Source organism: Morone saxatilis, unplaced genomic scaffold, assembly GCF_004916995.1.
Source record: "Morone saxatilis isolate NCDOM2014 unplaced genomic scaffold, NCSU_SB_2.0 Contig12, whole genome shotgun sequence".
NCBI classification, from domain to species: domain Eukaryota; kingdom Metazoa; phylum Chordata; class Actinopteri; family Moronidae; genus Morone; species Morone saxatilis.
Window position 1 is genome coordinate 27,764,551 of NW_023339674.1, and position 18,186 is coordinate 27,782,736.

The window sequence follows — 18,186 nt, forward strand, 5'->3', positions numbered from 1 at the left end:
ATTATCGTTATCGCCAAAATCCCAAAAAATAACGAGATATTATTTTTTGCCCGTATCGCCCACCCCTACTTTCCAGTCATTCCAAAATCCTAATCCTGTCACCATAGCTGAGGGCTCAGTTTGCTCATTGTATCCCCCACAAAAACAAATGAAACAGGGTGTGTGGAACAGGGAGATGTGGTTCCTATCTTTGAAGCAATAAATATATGTGCTTCAGTTTGTTTCAATGCCATTTTAAAAGTATGAAGTTTATTTTCATTGTGATAATATTATGTATCACAGTTATTTTAGCTAAGATAATCATAACATCACATTTTCATATTGTCCCATGCCTAATCACATGATTAGCTACTACACTAGCTTACTACACGATAGATGATATAGGGATGAAATGATTGTCACTGTGATAACTTTACAATCGCTTTCAAATTCCTGTGTTTCTGTGCAGTGCTCTGTTGAGCAATTGTTTAACTCGAGGCTGTTTCCAGTGGAACACCTCAGTAAGAAGGTAATCAGAACCTGTGGAGAAGACTTCTAGCACTAGTGCTGGCAGGTCTCCCACATCGTAGTGATCCCTTGAGAGTCAATAAGAATCATTTTTAACATAAACAAACTACATTGTGTCTGGTAATGTATAGTATATCAGCTGTTTATAATAGCTGTTTGAAATTGGAAATGTCAAAAGGTTCTCTTTAGCAGCCCTGCAGATTGAAGTCTTTACAGAGAAGTGTGACAGGACACAACACCTGAGTCACACACACACACACACACACACACACACACACAAAGGCTTCAGACATCTGCTATTAGGCTGCAGATTGCACCACCACAGAGACAGGGAGACAGGGAGACAGAGGAACAGAGTGACAATGCCAAACTGTGGAGGACAGCACGTGTTAGGATGTAAAACATGATCAGAGAGTATGATGTAACGTCACAGTGTCTTTTCATCATATTGGTGAAGCTGAGCTTGCCACCACACCCCGATGCTCGCTCTCTCCCACACACACTAAACACACGCACACAGGCTAATAAACTCTGTGGATCTAATGAAACATTCATGGCCGCTATGTCAAGTTTCAAGCTGCCTCATGTTAAATGCATCGCCTGCTCTTTCACTTTCACACGCACCCTCAGTCACTTATCTTAATATTAGCAATCATGGCTGATGTCTTATGTAAGTTAGTACTGACTTAACAATGACCTACATGATTGTTGGGGGTAGAATTCAGCTAAACTGAACTGACCATCATCCACCTAATCTCCAAATATCTCCTAAGTAAAGTAACACTACAGTCTGCCTCCAAATCCCTCTCACAACACACAGTGAATCATTGATTCATCCTATTTCAAAATGACGTTCTATCCCTGTTTTCTGTGTCTTGGTGGCATGTTTTGGAAGTTGTTTGCTTGATTTACAGGTGTCTCTGCCAGCTGTAGTGGTTGCTGACTTCTTGTCCCAGCTCCACGCAGACTCCTCCCACTACTCTTTAAAAGTTATGAAGGACATTCTCGTCTTCAGTCTGTGGTCTCTACAACTGATACTCAAGAGAATTTGTTTTTTGGTATCACCGTCGCCAAGTCTGCAGGTTTAGTTTTATATAAGCACATTTCACTGGTGAATGGGCTTTCAATGGTTTGAAAGCATCACTGCACCACTGACCGTTCATTAAGCCCCACCTTAGCACAGCTGTCAAGCTTTATTGTCTAGCACTGCATCTATGCAGGTTACAGTAACAGCTGTGGCACTTTTATCATCACAATTCTGGACATCAGAAGACCAAAGGTTTCTGCATTTTGCTGAAATACGTGTTATTTGCAGATTTTATCAGCTGTAGTTAGCAAGCTGAGTAACTTATGTAGCTCCATGAATCCCCCACCCCTTTTTTGCTCTGGGCTCCAATAACAGCAAACCTCCTTCTCCTTTCTGGTTGAAGGAGATTTTGAGCACAGAAACACTTTTCTGTATTCTTTTGAAGGACGAAATACAGAAGTAGTACGTAAACATTTTATAAGGATATGGTCTAGAGCTACTTGACCTATTTGAAAAGTGTCCTGAGATAACTTTTGTTATGAATTGACGCTATACAAATAAAATTGAATTTAGTTGAAGACACTCAGCTTCTTAAACACTCTTGGTGGGATTTCAAGATGCCTAGATCACGAAGTGAAACTGCATCGCAGACGCAACGTTATAAAGCCAGGCCCAGTGGAATTTTGGGGTTAGATATGCTATGTGCCAAGCTCTTCTATGTTGAAAAGACATTGAAAAGATAAAAGAGACATTTATATATAGTCACAATTAAAGTAAGCTATTGTTAGCAAAACACTAGCTAGCTCACGATGGATGTAGATCAGCTAGTGTTTTGCTAACAGTAGCTTTCATATGTAACTAGCTAACGATTAAAGTAGATTAGCTAGCTGGTTAGTTAGTGCTCTGTAGCTAAAACAGAGAGATAGGATTCATCAGTATGTCCTACTTTTAAATATCTATGAAGAAACGCTTAAAATTTTAACCTTCAATTCTTGATGACTTCCTTCCACTGCCTGGGGAACAACATTCCTGTTTGCTGATGTTAAATGACTTTCTCCTTGTTTGTTTTGGCTTAAAACAGACAAACAGCAATTTATTTTTTATTTCCTGTTCTCAGAAGTTTGGTGTCAATAAACAAAGCATTGTGACTAATTGGAACATTATGTTGTTGTGACAGCGCTATGATAAGAAGAACGTGAACTGCTCAGCTCTCACAGTCAGTTGTGAGACACAAGGCCAGCAGCTGTCCCCTGAACTGCAGCCAGGCTGGAGGCCAACACTGGCAGCTTGGAGACTGTATTCGTAGGTTGCATGCTAGTATACCGCACCTGTCTGTCTGTTCAGAAGTCAAGTGAACTCTTCCCCCTTCTTCATCATCATCATCATATTATCGTGCTTAGTATTCCCTGTGGCCGCCAGCTGTGAAAATCCAATGAATTAAAACAAGCACAGTGGGTTTAGTCCCAGGAGGACAGACACAAAAGAAGTGTCAGTGTCTCTGGGGTTTCCTGATACTGTGAGGCTGTAATTACTTCAAGTCACACATGACAACATCATTATGTGGCCCGCCACCAACGCCCTCCTTGGAGGACATACAGAAGAGATACAGTAAAACCAAACTGGAAGCGTACACATAGGAAACTGCAACCCACAAACACTGGAGACGACTCAGTCAGGAACAACACAGCCTCTGACATACTGGTGACCATAAATGATACTGTGGGGCGGCTGTGGTGCAGAGGCAGAGCGGTCGTCGCTCCTCCTGCCACGTGTCGAAGCATGCATGAGCAAGATACTGAACCCCGAATTGCTCCTGATGCCGTGCATCGGTGTGTATGAATGAGTTAGTTTCTGTTAGACTGGGCCCCAGCTGAGCTGAAATGTGTGTTGAAAGGGTTGAATGTGGCACGTAGTTAAGCGCTTTTGAGTGGTCTAAAGACTAGAAAGTATACAAGTGCAGGTCCATTACCATTACTGACTATGAATCCTCCATCACCAAGACATACAAATTATGAAAGTACAGGAGTAGGTTGCTAAAAAATAACTTGATGGTTCTCATTAACAGTCCCGACTTAGCCAGCACCCCATGTCCTATCTACTAATCCTATCTATCTATCTATCTCTATCTATCTATCATCTCCAGTGTGCACCAGAAATTGCTCTGAGACTTCTCCCTCTATATGAGCCTTCACTCCTTCCTCTCAACTGGAGAGGTGCCAGTTTCACCTCCTGTGCACTGCCGAGTGCCCTTGAGCCAAGGCAACCCAACCCCCAAGAAACTGCTCATGGGCTAACGTGGCATCCCATCACTCCCACCATCTCTCCCCCTGTTGCATGTCCACAAGTGTGAAGTGTGTATTTCAGCCTGTGTGTGTGTGTGTGTGTGTAAGAATAAAAAATAGTGAAAAGAAGAATTTCCCTAATAGTTAATTAATAAAGTTATTCTTCAAAATATCCATCCATACCAATATTTTAGCCTGTAAACACAAGCCTCATCATCTGTACTGATTGTGCTATGGACATGCAGAGTCACTGCGAGTGGAGCTACTGATCATCACCTCACCGCACATGCAGTGCCATTATTTGTCTCATTTCATCAGGCCGCCACCCCCACCCATACTGTTCTATAGTGTGTTTTCTGGCACTAGTGGTGGTGGTGGTGGAGTCTCTGTGGAGGTTCCATGACCTGGTAGGCTGATCTGGACCTCTCAACACCCACACACTAAAAATAGCTGCAGCAGCAGCAGAAGGAGCAGCAGTGTGTTCACATACTGAAGATAGACAGCCTCGCCGCAGCAGCTTTGGGAAACAGATTTTACCCTGTAGCATTACAACGTGTGTGTGCGCATGTGTGTGCACGTGTGTGTGTGTGTGTTACGCTTTAGTTCTGCTGTCAGAACTACAGTCCAAGCCTCAGAACTACAGGCCCCCATCAGATCTGATTAGCTGATCTCCATACAAAAACCCTCCTTTGCAATATATTTCAAAGAAATGTTTCTATTAATGATGCCCTTTGGTACTATTCAGTTTTTTTAAAAATAGTATAGTATTATTAGTATAGTATAGTATAGTATAAATAAGTTTTCAGCAGATTCTGTGGATAATTTGATTCTAATTAAGTAGAGCCTAAATAATCCTCTGACACTACATATTAAAAATGGAGGGACACTAGATAAGTTACAACTGATATTCTATAAACCAAACAATTAATTCATCAAGAAACAGATTAATCAATAGTGAAAATCATAATAATTTGCAGCCCTTATGGACCTGATGACTTAAGTTATATTTACAAGTAGTACTAAGGACTTACTCACTTTTGAATGTTCCTCTGTACAATTATAAACCGGCTTATATTTTATTCATAGGGGGGTTTGTAATGAATGGAGTTTCCTACAGTGATAGTACCTTAAAAGGCATCGGTATGGATGTTGAGATATTTGCAGGTATTTGAAGTTTATGGAAAATTCTAGAAAGACCTGTGTTATGAACGTGTTGATTTGTGATTGAGGCAGTCCAAGTGTTCAGAACTCTCCGGGTTGTTCTTCATATTAGTCAGATGTCTGACACACATTACAGGGTTCACTGAGGGCAATGCTCTCTTTTTCAGAAAGGTCCTGATCACATTCACACTGGAAGCCCAGTACAAACACAGTTTGATCTGCTGCCACTGAGCAGCTCCACTGAAGCAGGTGGGGTTGAGGGGACGAGGGAGGGGCCAGCGCTTTCCCCACTCAGAGTTGAACCGATGACCTTCCGGTCACAAGTTTGCTTTCCTGCTACTTTGGCCACCACTTCCATTCTTCAGCCATCTGTCTTTGTTGTCTGTTCACACACACTCTTCTATGTGTGTGTGTGTGTGTGTGTGAGTGTGTGTTTGCCTGCTCTGCGATGTGTGTGTGTTTGACGCAGTGTGTGTGATGCAGTGGTTTCTGCTGTAGGCTCTTGAACACAAAAGCATGGGGAAATGGTTTCCTAGCAACCGTGGTGTTCACAATTTCATGACCCTTGGATGCTGCACATGTGTGATGTGTCTGGAAACTGAATATCTGCCACAGACGATTTTAACTCAATCCATTGGTCACACACACACACAAACACACACACAGGCATTTGTCATGCATGGATGGACATGTAAAATTTGCCTAACAGCTACACCATTACAATCATCTCTGCCAGATCAGTTAAAGGTAAATGGGAGCGACCACTCAAAGCGCTTTTACACTACATGCCCCATTTGCCCATTTACACACATTCACTCAGTAAAGTTCATCAAACAGAAACTAACTCATTCAGGAGTATTACGTACTTCAACGCGAGGCAAGAGGAGCCGGGGATCGAACCAACAACCTTCCGATTAGTGGACAACTCGCTCTACCTCTAAGCCACAACCCCAGCCGCAGTGTGTAACATTTAGGAGGACCTATTGGCAGAAATGGAATATAATATTCATAACTATCAGGGGTGTTTGGAGTTTTTGGTCCGGTACGTTTTTCGTTTAGCAAAATAAAAGTTAACAACTGTTTGCCTTTAACATAATTTTGGATAATAACAAAGAACAAACACATTCATTGCCAAATCTTAATTAAGGTTTTCTAATTAGTGCAAACAAAAACGCTGCTTTATTATTATTACATAAAAAGAATAGATTACTAATCACATGCTGAAATCCCACACTGTTACTTTTGGTTTGGGAATCGGGCTTCAGAGCAGACCAACACTGCATGCACAATTATTAGGCAAGTGAGTATCTTGACCTTATCATTTTCATGCATATTTTCCAACTCCAAGCTATATAAACTTGAATGCTAATTGGATTTAAGCATTATCAGGTGATGTGTATTTGTGTAATGAGGGGGGGTGTGGCCTAAAGTGATCAACACCATATATCAAGCTGTGCATAATTATTAGGCAACTTCTTTACCTCAGACAAAATGGGCCAAAAAAAAAAAGGAGATTTAACAGACTCTGAAAGGTCTAAATTTGTAAAATGCCTTTCAGATGGATGCAGCACTCTTGAAGTAGCTATGGTATTGAGGCGTGATCATCGAACAATCAAACATTTTGTTGCAAATAGTCAAGAAATGCGTGGAGAAAAAAAAAAAGGCGCAAATGAACTGCTAAAGACTTGAGAAGAAGTGAAGCTACCAGGAACCCATTAACCTCCAGTGTTAATATATTCCATATTCCAGCAATGCAACCTACATGGAGTGTCCAGAAGTACAAGGTGTTCGGTCCTCAGAGACATGGTCCAAGTAAGGAAGGCTAAAACACTACCACCCCTGAACAAGATTCATAAGTTGAAACGTCAAGACTGGGCCAAGAGATATCTGAAGACAGATTTTTATGGTTTTTCCGGTTTTATGGAAGGATTAAATGAGAGTGATTCTTGACGGACCAGATGGATGGGCCTGTGGCTGGATCACTAATGGGCACAGAGCTCCACTTCTAGTCAGAGCGCAAGCAAGGCTGGCAGGTGTGGCTACCTGGTTAATTGGGCAGTTTGTTATTAGGGATGATGCCTAGCTTGGACCTTTTCTGGTTGAATGATCGCGGACTTAAAATCAACTCCCAATACCTACTGCCAGTTTTTTTGAAGATATTTTCTTCAAGCCAGTGGTACAGGAAAAAGTCAGCATCATCTCAAGAAGGCCATGATTTTTATTTCTAAATTTCGCCCCATGATTTTATTTCTAAATTTCGGAGTTGTCATTAGGGCCGAGCACTGACCGCGTGGAGGCCTCATTTATCTGTAGGAACTCTTCTTTTTAGGGCCGGAGTACTGACTGTGCGAAGGGGCCCTAGTTGTAATTGAAAAGAGATTCTTTTTTAGACGCCCGAGCAACCTCTGAACCCTGGTGCGAAGGCTCTATTTGTAATTGAAAGGAATTCTTCTTTTTTAGGGCCTGAGCACTGACTGTGCGAACGGCGTGCCTATTAGTACATCTGTAAGGCAATATTAGTGGGCCCAACATTGATTTTTAGGGGATTTCTTATTTTAGTAACAATGAATCGCCATTTTTTGGAGGCTTTCCCAGGCTCGAAAATCTCATGAAACGGGGGGCACCTTCAGCTCGTGATCATGATTTTGTTATTTGTTTATTTTCTAGGGTCCACTAGTTGATTCTATGGCAAAATGGCCCCCTCAGGGCGGGCCCATAAACTGTACCACCCAGGGCCCCTTTCTTTTATATGCATAAAAATCGGCACCACGTCTAGATCTTATCCTGACGCACAAAAAAATCAAGTGGGTGCCATATCCTAAACCCAACAGGAAGTCGGCCATTTTGGATTTAGCGGCCATTTTTGGCGATTTGCACACATATTTGAACGAACTCCTCCTAGGGAATGTATAGGATCAACTGCAGATTTGGACACAGCCATCTGAAGACATTCACGATTAAAAGTTGTGGTATTTACGACATTCCGTCAATATTCTCCTGAGAAAGCTAAAACTCACTTTTCCTTTGTTAAATACTCAGGTTTGAGGTTTATCAACATGTTGGATTGAGTATATAAACGCACTGTACTATTGAAAATAAAATGAATCCTCAGGAATACAACTTGCCCAATAATTGTGCACGCAGTGTACATTTATGTCTCTATCTTTTAACCATGTTCAAAACGTGGTTGTCTTTTCAACATAGATGAGTTTTGTAAAGAGCATATCTAAGTAAAGGAAAGGAGGAAGTTGACTGAGATTCTGACTGCTCAACTGATATAGGAACACAGAAAACAGTGTTTAATTAGGAAGTATTTTGGCTCAGCCAGGAAGTATCTCCTACCCTTAGTCCTGTTGATGTGGATAAAACTGAAGGATTCTCCAAAGATTCAGGAGACTGTGGCTTTCTGGACAGGTGCTTGTCATTTAGCTGTTTGTTAAGCCATCTTATAACTGTGGTAAAAAGAAAAACATAACAGGATGTTAGATTGGTTAGAAAACAGGCATACTTGGCAAGGAGCTTTGATCCTCATACTTTTAGACTTTAATTTGTTAGCAATGTGATATTTCAAGAATTGCAAAATCACTGTTTTGACATACCCAGTTCTCTTTAATTTGTTTCTTCTTTCTAATGGCAGGAATACACCATTGTGTTTCAGGCTTACTGCCATCATACAATGTAACAGATTATTAACACGTGCTGCATACATGCTTCTTGTCAATAGTTTTTTCATTCATTAAAACTACTTCCTAGTTCCTAGAAAACTACTGAAGGTGAAGTTTGTGGATTGTACGAAATAATGGAGACACTGTTTCTGATAAGAGATGTTGCTGTTCATTTTGAGTTTGGCAGGCACAGTAGTTTCTTCTACGAACTTCACAGCCATTTCTCATTCCTGGTCAAATACAAACAGTTAGTTTTAATATTTTAAACTTCACCACTAGATGCCACTAAATCCTAGACAATGGACCTTTATATTAAACTACAAGCTTTTCAGCCTACCACTTTTCACAAATAGCCTATGTGTTTTTGATGTTTTATGAAACATAGAAGGTGCAAAATAGAATATAAAAGATTTCTGAGCATTTATACCTCTGACCGCCACCACAGTATATAGACCACAGTTGCCATTTACATTATTATTCACAGAGTAGCTTTAAAGCAGTGAATGAAACAGACATTATGGTATATTTTACTGCAGTCAAATACTGTATTGTTATATGTATTACATTTATTAATCATCTAACACCGGGAGGCTTTGTTGTTTAATAAGGTGACTGAATGACGGCAATATATACTCATCTAACCAGCCAGGTGTGTGTTCAGTGTTGGCTGGGCAGAGTTTTATGCCAATTTTGACCATTATGTCTTGTTCCTGTAAATTTTAGTTCTTTTTTTTTCTACTGCTTTGGAGTTTACAAGAAATTATAGAGCAATTTTTGTTAATGATTGAAAGGTTTGTGCTTGGCAAATCAATTATTCAACAAGTTGAGTGTGTGTTTTTGAAAAAGAACAAAACAACAACAAAAAAAGACTTTTACCCATTTAAGGCTTCACCTTCGGATGGCATGACAGTAGTGGAGGGAATGAAACAGACTTTGATATATTTAACTGCAGTCAATGCCGAAAATGCTAATTATACATTAGTGCACCAAATGCCGAAAATGCTAATTATACATTAATGCACCAAAAAACCAAAAAGAAAATATGATTCATTTATTAAACACCTGTTTAACAAGCAGAATACAAACTTTCAGACTTTGACCACCCAGCAAGTCCTGTTTCTACTCGACTCCCCTGCTTATTTTGTAACTTGTAGGAGGTGCTAGAATGCTGGCGGTCCTAGTGCAAAATATTTTTTTATGCTGAAATTAAGGTTTGGGTCAGGCTCTGGCCCAAAACTGCTGTCACTGTTCGGGATCGCACAGAATATTTTTTGTGCCTGAACAAAGCTCTAATCACAAATAGTTGGAAGCCAATCCTGGTCCAGTGTGCAGCTTACACAAGTGTGATGTTGAACCTGACACCTCAAGTGCACATACATTGGACTTTTCAATGAAAATGGAGGCGTCTTGTGTCCAACAGTTAAACTTTTGAAATGAACGATATATGCATATTCATAGCTTCTTGATTTTCAGTGAGGAAGAACATGCCATTCTTCATTGTTTCTTTATCATTTTTTAACAAGGTAATTGAACTTTGTTGTGTAAAACACAATCAAACACAAACTATTATTTCAGAGTATTTTTATGTTTTTTAAATCATGGCTGGAGTGGGTTTTCAACACTGAGGGATGAGAAGGAACCTTCATTACTATAATTGGTAACACTTGTGTTTACCCTACTATTTAATGTCAAATTGGCTGCTGTGAGAAAGGTTGCAGTGTCCATTGGTTGACATAACTATAGTTAGTCGATTAATCAATGAGACAAGATGAAATGAGAAGTTTCCTCACCATTCTCATTGGTTTTTAACACCTCTCTGCTTTCATTTAACTTCTGTACCGTCGTCTCCAACTGCTCTTTCAGTTTTGAAACCTGTAAAATACAAATGATAGCATCCTTAAGTTAATATTAAATCATTTCTTTTGTATACATTAACCTATATCTAGTCTACAAACTGGTGTCAGCGGTGCACATTCTGTGTTGGCGTTTGTAAGTCAGAGTTAATGTGGGTTGTTGAAAAGCAATTTGATCTGTGATTTTCCTCTGGATGAAAATTAGTTAATAAACTCCGACACATTTACATTGCTGTGTAACCTTGAACGCTGATTAATGTGCATTGCCCCTGGTAATTGAAATAAAAATCAACTAAATAATACTGTATATTAGTTTTATGTACATTAAATCATCTAAACATTGCACCAAATGCATAACTGCAATGCATTGTGGGTGATATCCACCTCGGAGTGACCATCGTTGTTCACTCGCTCCCTCAGCCCTCTGAGGGGAGTGTAGAGGGGAGGTCAACGATGGCAAGTTAAACGACTATTGAAACGCAGCTTTGGTTAGTAGACAGGGGGATTTAGTATTAGACCCACACAAATGTACACATTAACCGAACGTTGCTACCGTAGTTGGTAAATAAATAATTATTTCATGAACAGCCTGAACTATTTTGGGTCATCGTAAGGTCGCTGATGTTAGACCATGAACCAGAAAATCCACAGGAAAGGCTTAGATGTCTGCCTTCTTCTGCAGTGATCCACTATTTTCAGGTTAGAAAATAACTGTAATTGTGTTTCTTAATTTGAAAATGTAATAATTACATTACTAGTTACGGCCAAAAGTAATGGAAGTACAGTAATGTGTTGCTTTGAAATGCCAACACTGGTCACTAGGGGTTACTCATTTTATTCCATAGGCATACATAATAAAATGTCTTATATCTCCATAATGGAAATATTGGAATTGGGATGTATAATATGGATTTTTTCCCCCAAAGTTTTTTGATACAATAACTAATAATTAATAATGCCCACAAGAATAATTACCTGCTTCTCATGGCTGAAAATGTCACAATTTATTTTTTTCTAGTGAAGTTCATCAGAAAACATCAAAAACATACTTTGGCTTTCATAGAACCTAAAGCCTATCAAATGGTTTAGATTAGAATTCCAAATAAATGATTATTAATATCAAATGCTAATTTATTGGGTGTAGTTTAAGTATTAGGATCATTCAGAATAATATAAATTTCCCACTATCGGCTGATAATTATCGCGCATCCCTATACTGAATGAAGAAAAAGCAACCGCAACATTTTTCTTTTCAAATCTATAGTGTAACAATCGCAAATCTGGTACATCGGAATTTGAGAAGATCTGAAAGTGATGCTTAAAGATGTTAAATGCAGTGTGTGCAGTTTCCATGATTTGAAGACATACCTGCTCATCCTTGCTGACGAGCTGCTGCTGAGTTCTCTGAAGATCCATTTCAACATTTTGAAGTTTTTCTGACGTGTCCTGGAGGACCTTCTCCTGTGACACAGTCACAGTGTTTTTTACTTTTATTTTTCCAACTAGGCCTCGAACCTCTCCCTGCAGCTTCTTAATGATACCATTAGCCTGGATAAGAAATTGAATAAAGGAGATAAGAAACTGGAGTATGTTCAAACATAAGGTGCAGTTAAACAGTATACCCAGTTGCCAGTTTATAAGGTACACCACACACCTGTTTCTAATATTTTGTCTACCCAATGATTATCAATAAAGCTAAGTCAAATAACAGATAACTCCCTCTATAATGCAAAACCATTCAATAGCAACATAAAGTACATCCTCGAAACTGATTGAGAAAAGTTTTATTACAGGGCTGTTCAATTAGACTGTATTGGTTTTGTGTTTTTAGAATGTTTACAGATATAAAAGTAAACACTGTTTTTACCAACCTTTATCAGCTCCTCAGACAGTGATTTCACCGTTGCTTCAAGTTTTCTGATCTGATGTTCTTTACTTTCAGCATTGTCTTCCATTGATTCCTACAAAACAAAAAACATACAATTACAAAATTTAGGAATTAGAATTATAAGAAAGAGAACCTACTTAAAGAATAAGTCTGCTGTTATTCTATTTTTCTTACTTACGACAATGTGTGTTTCTCTCTAATTTCTCTACGCTGTCTGTGGCTCTCACACCTAAAGGATTTTTTCTTGCTAGCAAATATCTATCTTTAGGGCAGAATGTGAGTGTTCATGGAACTAACTATGATACTCTCTCAGATGTGTCTTCAACACCTGTGTCTGGGTGGTAGTTCATGCTGCAAAATAGCGATACCAAGCAGATAGCACACACACACATATTTATATATATAATTTAAGAAAGCAGCCTTCCGAGTACCTTTGCAGGGTCATATCTGTGCACAATTCACATATTTTCATTCTAGCTCAAAAATTAACTATATAGACCACCATATTGGTAATTGCAGAATTTACACCTCTAAAAGACAGCAGTACTATGTATGCAGGATTGTCTCAACCTAAACTACAGTGTGTGTTCATGGTAATGAAGGACCATGTCACCTTGAGGAATGAGATACAAATTAGAAACTCACGTGATGACAGCTTTAATCACACAATGCGAATAAGGCGGACTAAACTTGGCCTGTGGAAAAATAGCCCTAGCAATATGAATGAGGAACCATGTCTCAAAAGTGTATTAGGTGGATGGTGTGTAGCATAAGACCAGGACATGCTAAAAGTGTCACTGAAGATTATTGTAATTGTTTTGTATTTATTCCCAACGTGGCTTTTCAGGTGATTGAAAAAATACACATACAGTTGCAGATCTTACCTTCTGCTGCTGAGTGGCTTCCAGCACCTCTTTTGTGCGGTGCATGAGCTGGTCCTTATCCTTGATCTCTTGTTCCAGAACAGCTACTCTCATCTGGAGCTGGCTCACCAAACGCTCCTTCTCATGGACCTCTGTATCCAGAGTGCTGTTCTCCCTCCTGAGAGACAGGACCTGTTGCTTCAGACGCTGGCACTCCTATACACACACACACACACAACAGCAATGTTCATCAATAATCAGTTTTTAAATTATAATTATCATCTAGGAGAAAAGAACAAAATAGCTTACACCTCAGTACACCCAACCAGAGGACATAGTTTGTATTCTGTATTACAAATATCTCATTAAAAAGGTCCAGTGTGTAACATTTAAATTAAGTTTAGGACACTGTGTGACACCTGGGTAACAACTCCAAATGTAAGGCACTACCTTCTGTAGCTACTATCCACTACCTCAGGTATGTTTAGTGGTTAATCACCTTAATATAGGAATCGTTATGTTGTGTTTTATATCCACAGAAACTGAGGGTCCGCCACGTTAAACCACCATGTTTCTACAGTAACCAGGAGGGATTAACCAAACACTGGCTCTAGATATGGCTGATCACCTTTTTTGTGCATTTCGTGGCCATAGTAGTTTCTGCTTTGCACTTGGAAGAGGAGGGTGAAGCAAAGGGGTTGCAATCTACACCACTAGATGCCACTAAATCCTACACCTATCCTATTAATCCTATTAAAAGATTTGTTTAACATGAGTGATTGTGTAAATGAAACACCCATTATGTTGACATGGTGTTTCCCAGACAAAAAATGCTGTATTAAGTTACTGCCAACGGAAACCTACTGCTGCAGCTTCATATCAAAAGGATTTAACTGGCGAAACACGAGTTTACAAGGCAATATTGATCAAAATAATCGTGAAAAAATAAAGAAAATCTGTTATTTGCAAGTTTAAAACAAACAATAATGTGGTTCCAGTCATTCCTCATCCATCCTCGTCATACACTTACCTCCTCTGCGCCCACTGCTGTAATCTTCAGGTCTCTAATGGCAGACTCGTTCTTGTATTTCCTCTCTGTCAACTCTCTGCAGGATGCCTCCAGCTCTGTCAGCTTGCAATGAAGCTGCTGGCTGCTCTTCTTGTGGGCACTCTCCAGCTCCTGACGGAGCTGCTCAGTCTGCTGCTGAAGCCTGCTCTGTAACTGAAAGACATACAAAATAAACATCTCAAAGAACTCCTGCAGCATATTCCACTTCTTGGCTGTTGATCCTTATGCTTTGTATGTTCCCAAAAAAAAAAACCTGCATCCCTAACAAGCACTAAATACACTACAGAGATTCAGAGCTATGATAAAGCAATAACATAACACAGAGTGGTTGTCTGTGTTGAAGAGCAACAAGATACAAACCCCTTTTCAACATGGGTCTTTAAGATGATTTTTATTATTTCATGTCGTTTAATAACAAACACAATAGATACATAGTCCAGTAAAGATAAGGAGCCTTACCTCCACAGCCTTTTCTCTTTCTGATTGTAACTCCTCAGAGTGACGGCTGGACAGACAGCTGGTCTGATTCGTCCACTCTGAACGCAGTTTGTCCAACTCTTTTGTCTTCTCAGACAGAGTCTGTGAGAGGATTACAGATATGTTAAGACAAGTACTGTTCCTTTTTTAACCACTTCGATAACAGCCATTTTTATTTTTACACAAAACTGTATATATCATTAGACATCAAAAATGAAAGGAAATCAACCCTTTGGTTGGCTGATTTAGGATGTAATATATATTTCATGGAAAAACCTTCACGAAGCTGCATCTTTTATTTAAGTTTTCTTCATCTTTTGATGTTTCGTTTCCATTCCACCATCCCAAACAGGGTCAGGGTGATGCTATTGTGCATGTTGGCTCACTGGAAAGGCTGTTTGGGTTACGGCAACTGGAAGAACATATCGTCAATTCCATCACCGGATGCTTTTTAGCCAAGAGCCGCTGCTCAGTGGTGCAGTATATACGATGAACCAAAGAAGAAGTGAGAGGAAAGGGGAAGCTGTAGAGCCAGAAGATTTTTGCATCCATCTCTGTGAACTCTTTTTCAACCAGTTTGATAACAGGGAATACAGTAACAAGGTGATTTACAGCAAGTCCAACCAGAGCCAAAGACACAGTGGGAACAGGCTGGGATAGGAGAGGCATTATGCAGGAGAGGAGCGAGAGGGACGTCAGGCAACAGAAAGCTAGTAGAGCCACAATATTTTCACATCTAATTCTGTTAGACACCAGAGTTGGTGATTGTTTAGAGCCAAGATAGATGAAAAGACACTTTGGGTTGGAGGCTTTAAGACAGTTGGTTGTTGAGTTTATTTCCCAGCATTGATATTTGAAGATCTGGGAACTCTTTCTCAGCTCTGATTGGTCAACATAAACAGATGGTATCAGACATCCGAGTTGTGCTTGTGTTTACCTTTGGTGTCCTTTCTTCATCCAAATAATACTATTCCTTGGGAAACTGTTTTCTCAATTGGTTTGATTATGGCTGTCATTGTTATATTGGCTGACTGTTTCAAGCTTGTGATTGTGATCGGATCGATTTTCCATCTCACCCAGCACTTTTGGAATAGCATGTGGACTACCTTGCTCCAATGAAAAACACACTCTGTTGAGCATATACTCAGTGCCTGGTAAATCCTCTTCAGTTTCTTCTTAAGTTTATTCTTAGGGCCTGCTTTTTCTGCCTTGAAACATTGGGATAACACATCTTTATTAAACATAACTTAAGAAATGGATATACTGTATACTATTACTTTAGCCTTTTCAGGAAGCATTAATTGTTCTAAAATATCCATGTAAGTGTTTATTTTTATTTAACTTTTTCAAGAAGCATTTCTCTCCTGATCTATATATTTTTTTCATTTAATCTTAAAAAGTAATTAGTGTTGCAGTGATTATTTTCTACCCAAATTTAAGCATTGTCCCTGGTTGCTTCGATAAAAACCAATGTGATTTTTCATTGGATTGGGATAATTTGCATTAAACATAAGTAAAAAGCTAACGTTTTAGTCCATTATAGCCTACCACCACAGCACCGAACTTCCAACATCACAACCCACTAAACTTTCCAACTTGTAATTAATACAAGTTGGAAAAGTTTGAGTGTGTCGTATTAACACAGTAAAGATGTACTAGTGAGTTGATAAGTTCCATTTTTAATGTCATCGACAAACTCTGTTAGTCTCTTAAGCTACTTGTAGCAACTTCGCCCTTTGTTGTACTTGTAATAGCTCCAAAAATACACAGGTAGAATATTTATTTGGTATTGAATTTATGTAACATAAAAATAATTCAAAAAATCCATTGACTTTGACGCGAGGGAACATTTTTAAGAGATGTAAATATGCTAACTCATTTTCGTGTTTTATGAGTGGATTCCTGCAGCACTCGTATACACTTAACTGGCAAACCAAACAATTACCCACTGTCGAGACAGACGGACCCCCCCTAGAGCGAAGGTCTGTCTAGGTTTCTGCCTTTAACAGGGCAGTTTTCCTTGCCCTTGTCGCAAGTGCTTGCTCATGGTGGAACTGTTGGGTCTTCTGTAAATGTTAAAAGGAGTCTCGGTTCAGACTGCTCTATTTGGAAAGTTGTCCTGAAGATTAACTTCTGTATGAATTGCGATATACAAATTAAAATTGATGAATAAGTAATGATATTAAAACCCATTGGCACTGTTTGGCTTAATGTTCTCTTTGCAGAACTCCACAAGCCAACCCAACTGTTTGATTGACTTGAGTTTTACAATGAAACCTCTATATCAAAAGCCAGACAGTATCGTGAAATTATGGTGAATGAGCAACCTTCAGGGAGGGAGAAGGGAACAACTGCCAGATAGTCTTTAACCTATTCAGAGCCGTGACGAGGCCGTTAAAGACAAGTGGTCAGATGCTTAAACGCATGTCTCTACACACTGAAGTTGGCAAGGGCCTTCCAGCAACTGCGAGAATAGACCATGACAAAGTGCAGAAGAAACCTTGGAAAAAGGGACAATGACAGCCATGTAGTGTATTTGATGTCTTTTTACTGGAAAACATTAGAATGAAAGCTCAATAATATTTTTGTACTACCCACATGATGAACTCAGATAAAGGTGATAAAAGGCAAACACATGCATGTCATGGTCTCAATCTTAGCATTATTTGCAATTTATCTTGTATTTCACAACATATATGTTAAACAAATTTAAATTATTAGGAACTGACCGAGTCAGAAATGTTTACGACAAGCTTAATATTTTGTTTATTTGTGGATTAGGGCAGGGGGCGATGTCACGTATCTTGCGCAAAATAAATAAATTCACAATATTATCACAAATTATCACACAATTATTATGAAAAAATAACTTCATGATCACAATGGACACTAAACAATACTAAAGAAATCACTTCCTTTACAATAAACAATATTTATGCATCACAAGATAGAAACCTCCCATTGCCCTGTTATTTTATTTTATCTTTTTTGTGGGGAGCGGCAAAGTTCAACCATCAGCCATGGTACAGAATAGAATTTAGAAATTGACTGGAAAGATGTGGCATCTATCCCTGTCCCTTGTTAAAAATAAATCAGGAAATTCACTGTACCAAACCTGTATGCAGGGAGATATCATCAATATCATATATAATTCCAATACACTGCTGAATTTATTTAAATAGTATGGGTGTTATGAATTGAGAGAAACTGAAAGTGAAATACATAAAAAAGGTTGAATTTTTAGTGAGGCTTCAATACAGTTTTTCAGTTGCAAGTGAATCAGATCATAACTTTATATATCAGTTTCAAAGTTTATTGGGGTAATTCAGTTCAAACTAATTAAAAAATCAATTATGCTATTAGATTCATTTTTTTAATGCATATATTCAAGTTG

General features: G+C 39.0%; 1 protein-coding gene across 1 annotated transcript in view; it reads right to left on the reverse strand.

The window, feature by feature from the left end:
- Positions 1 to 7,692: 7,692 nt before the first annotated feature.
- The window catches only part of sass6 (SAS-6 centriolar assembly protein), a 13,841-nt gene continuing 3,347 nt past the window's right edge, over positions 7,693 to 18,186 (reverse strand). Inside the window, exons 5-12 of the mRNA XM_035652791.1 lie at positions 17,231 to 17,292; positions 14,775 to 14,938; positions 14,277 to 14,468; positions 13,268 to 13,462; positions 12,367 to 12,456; positions 11,864 to 12,043; positions 10,433 to 10,514; positions 7,693 to 8,429 (exon numbers count right to left, since the gene is read on the reverse strand). Of these exons, the coding sequence (XP_035508684.1) occupies positions 8,281 to 8,429; positions 10,433 to 10,514; positions 11,864 to 12,043; positions 12,367 to 12,456; positions 13,268 to 13,462; positions 14,277 to 14,468; positions 14,775 to 14,938; positions 17,231 to 17,292 (1,114 nt within the window). The 3' untranslated portion in view covers positions 7,693 to 8,280. The remainder of the gene's footprint in view (positions 8,430 to 10,432; positions 10,515 to 11,863; positions 12,044 to 12,366; positions 12,457 to 13,267; positions 13,463 to 14,276; positions 14,469 to 14,774; positions 14,939 to 17,230; positions 17,293 to 18,186) is intronic.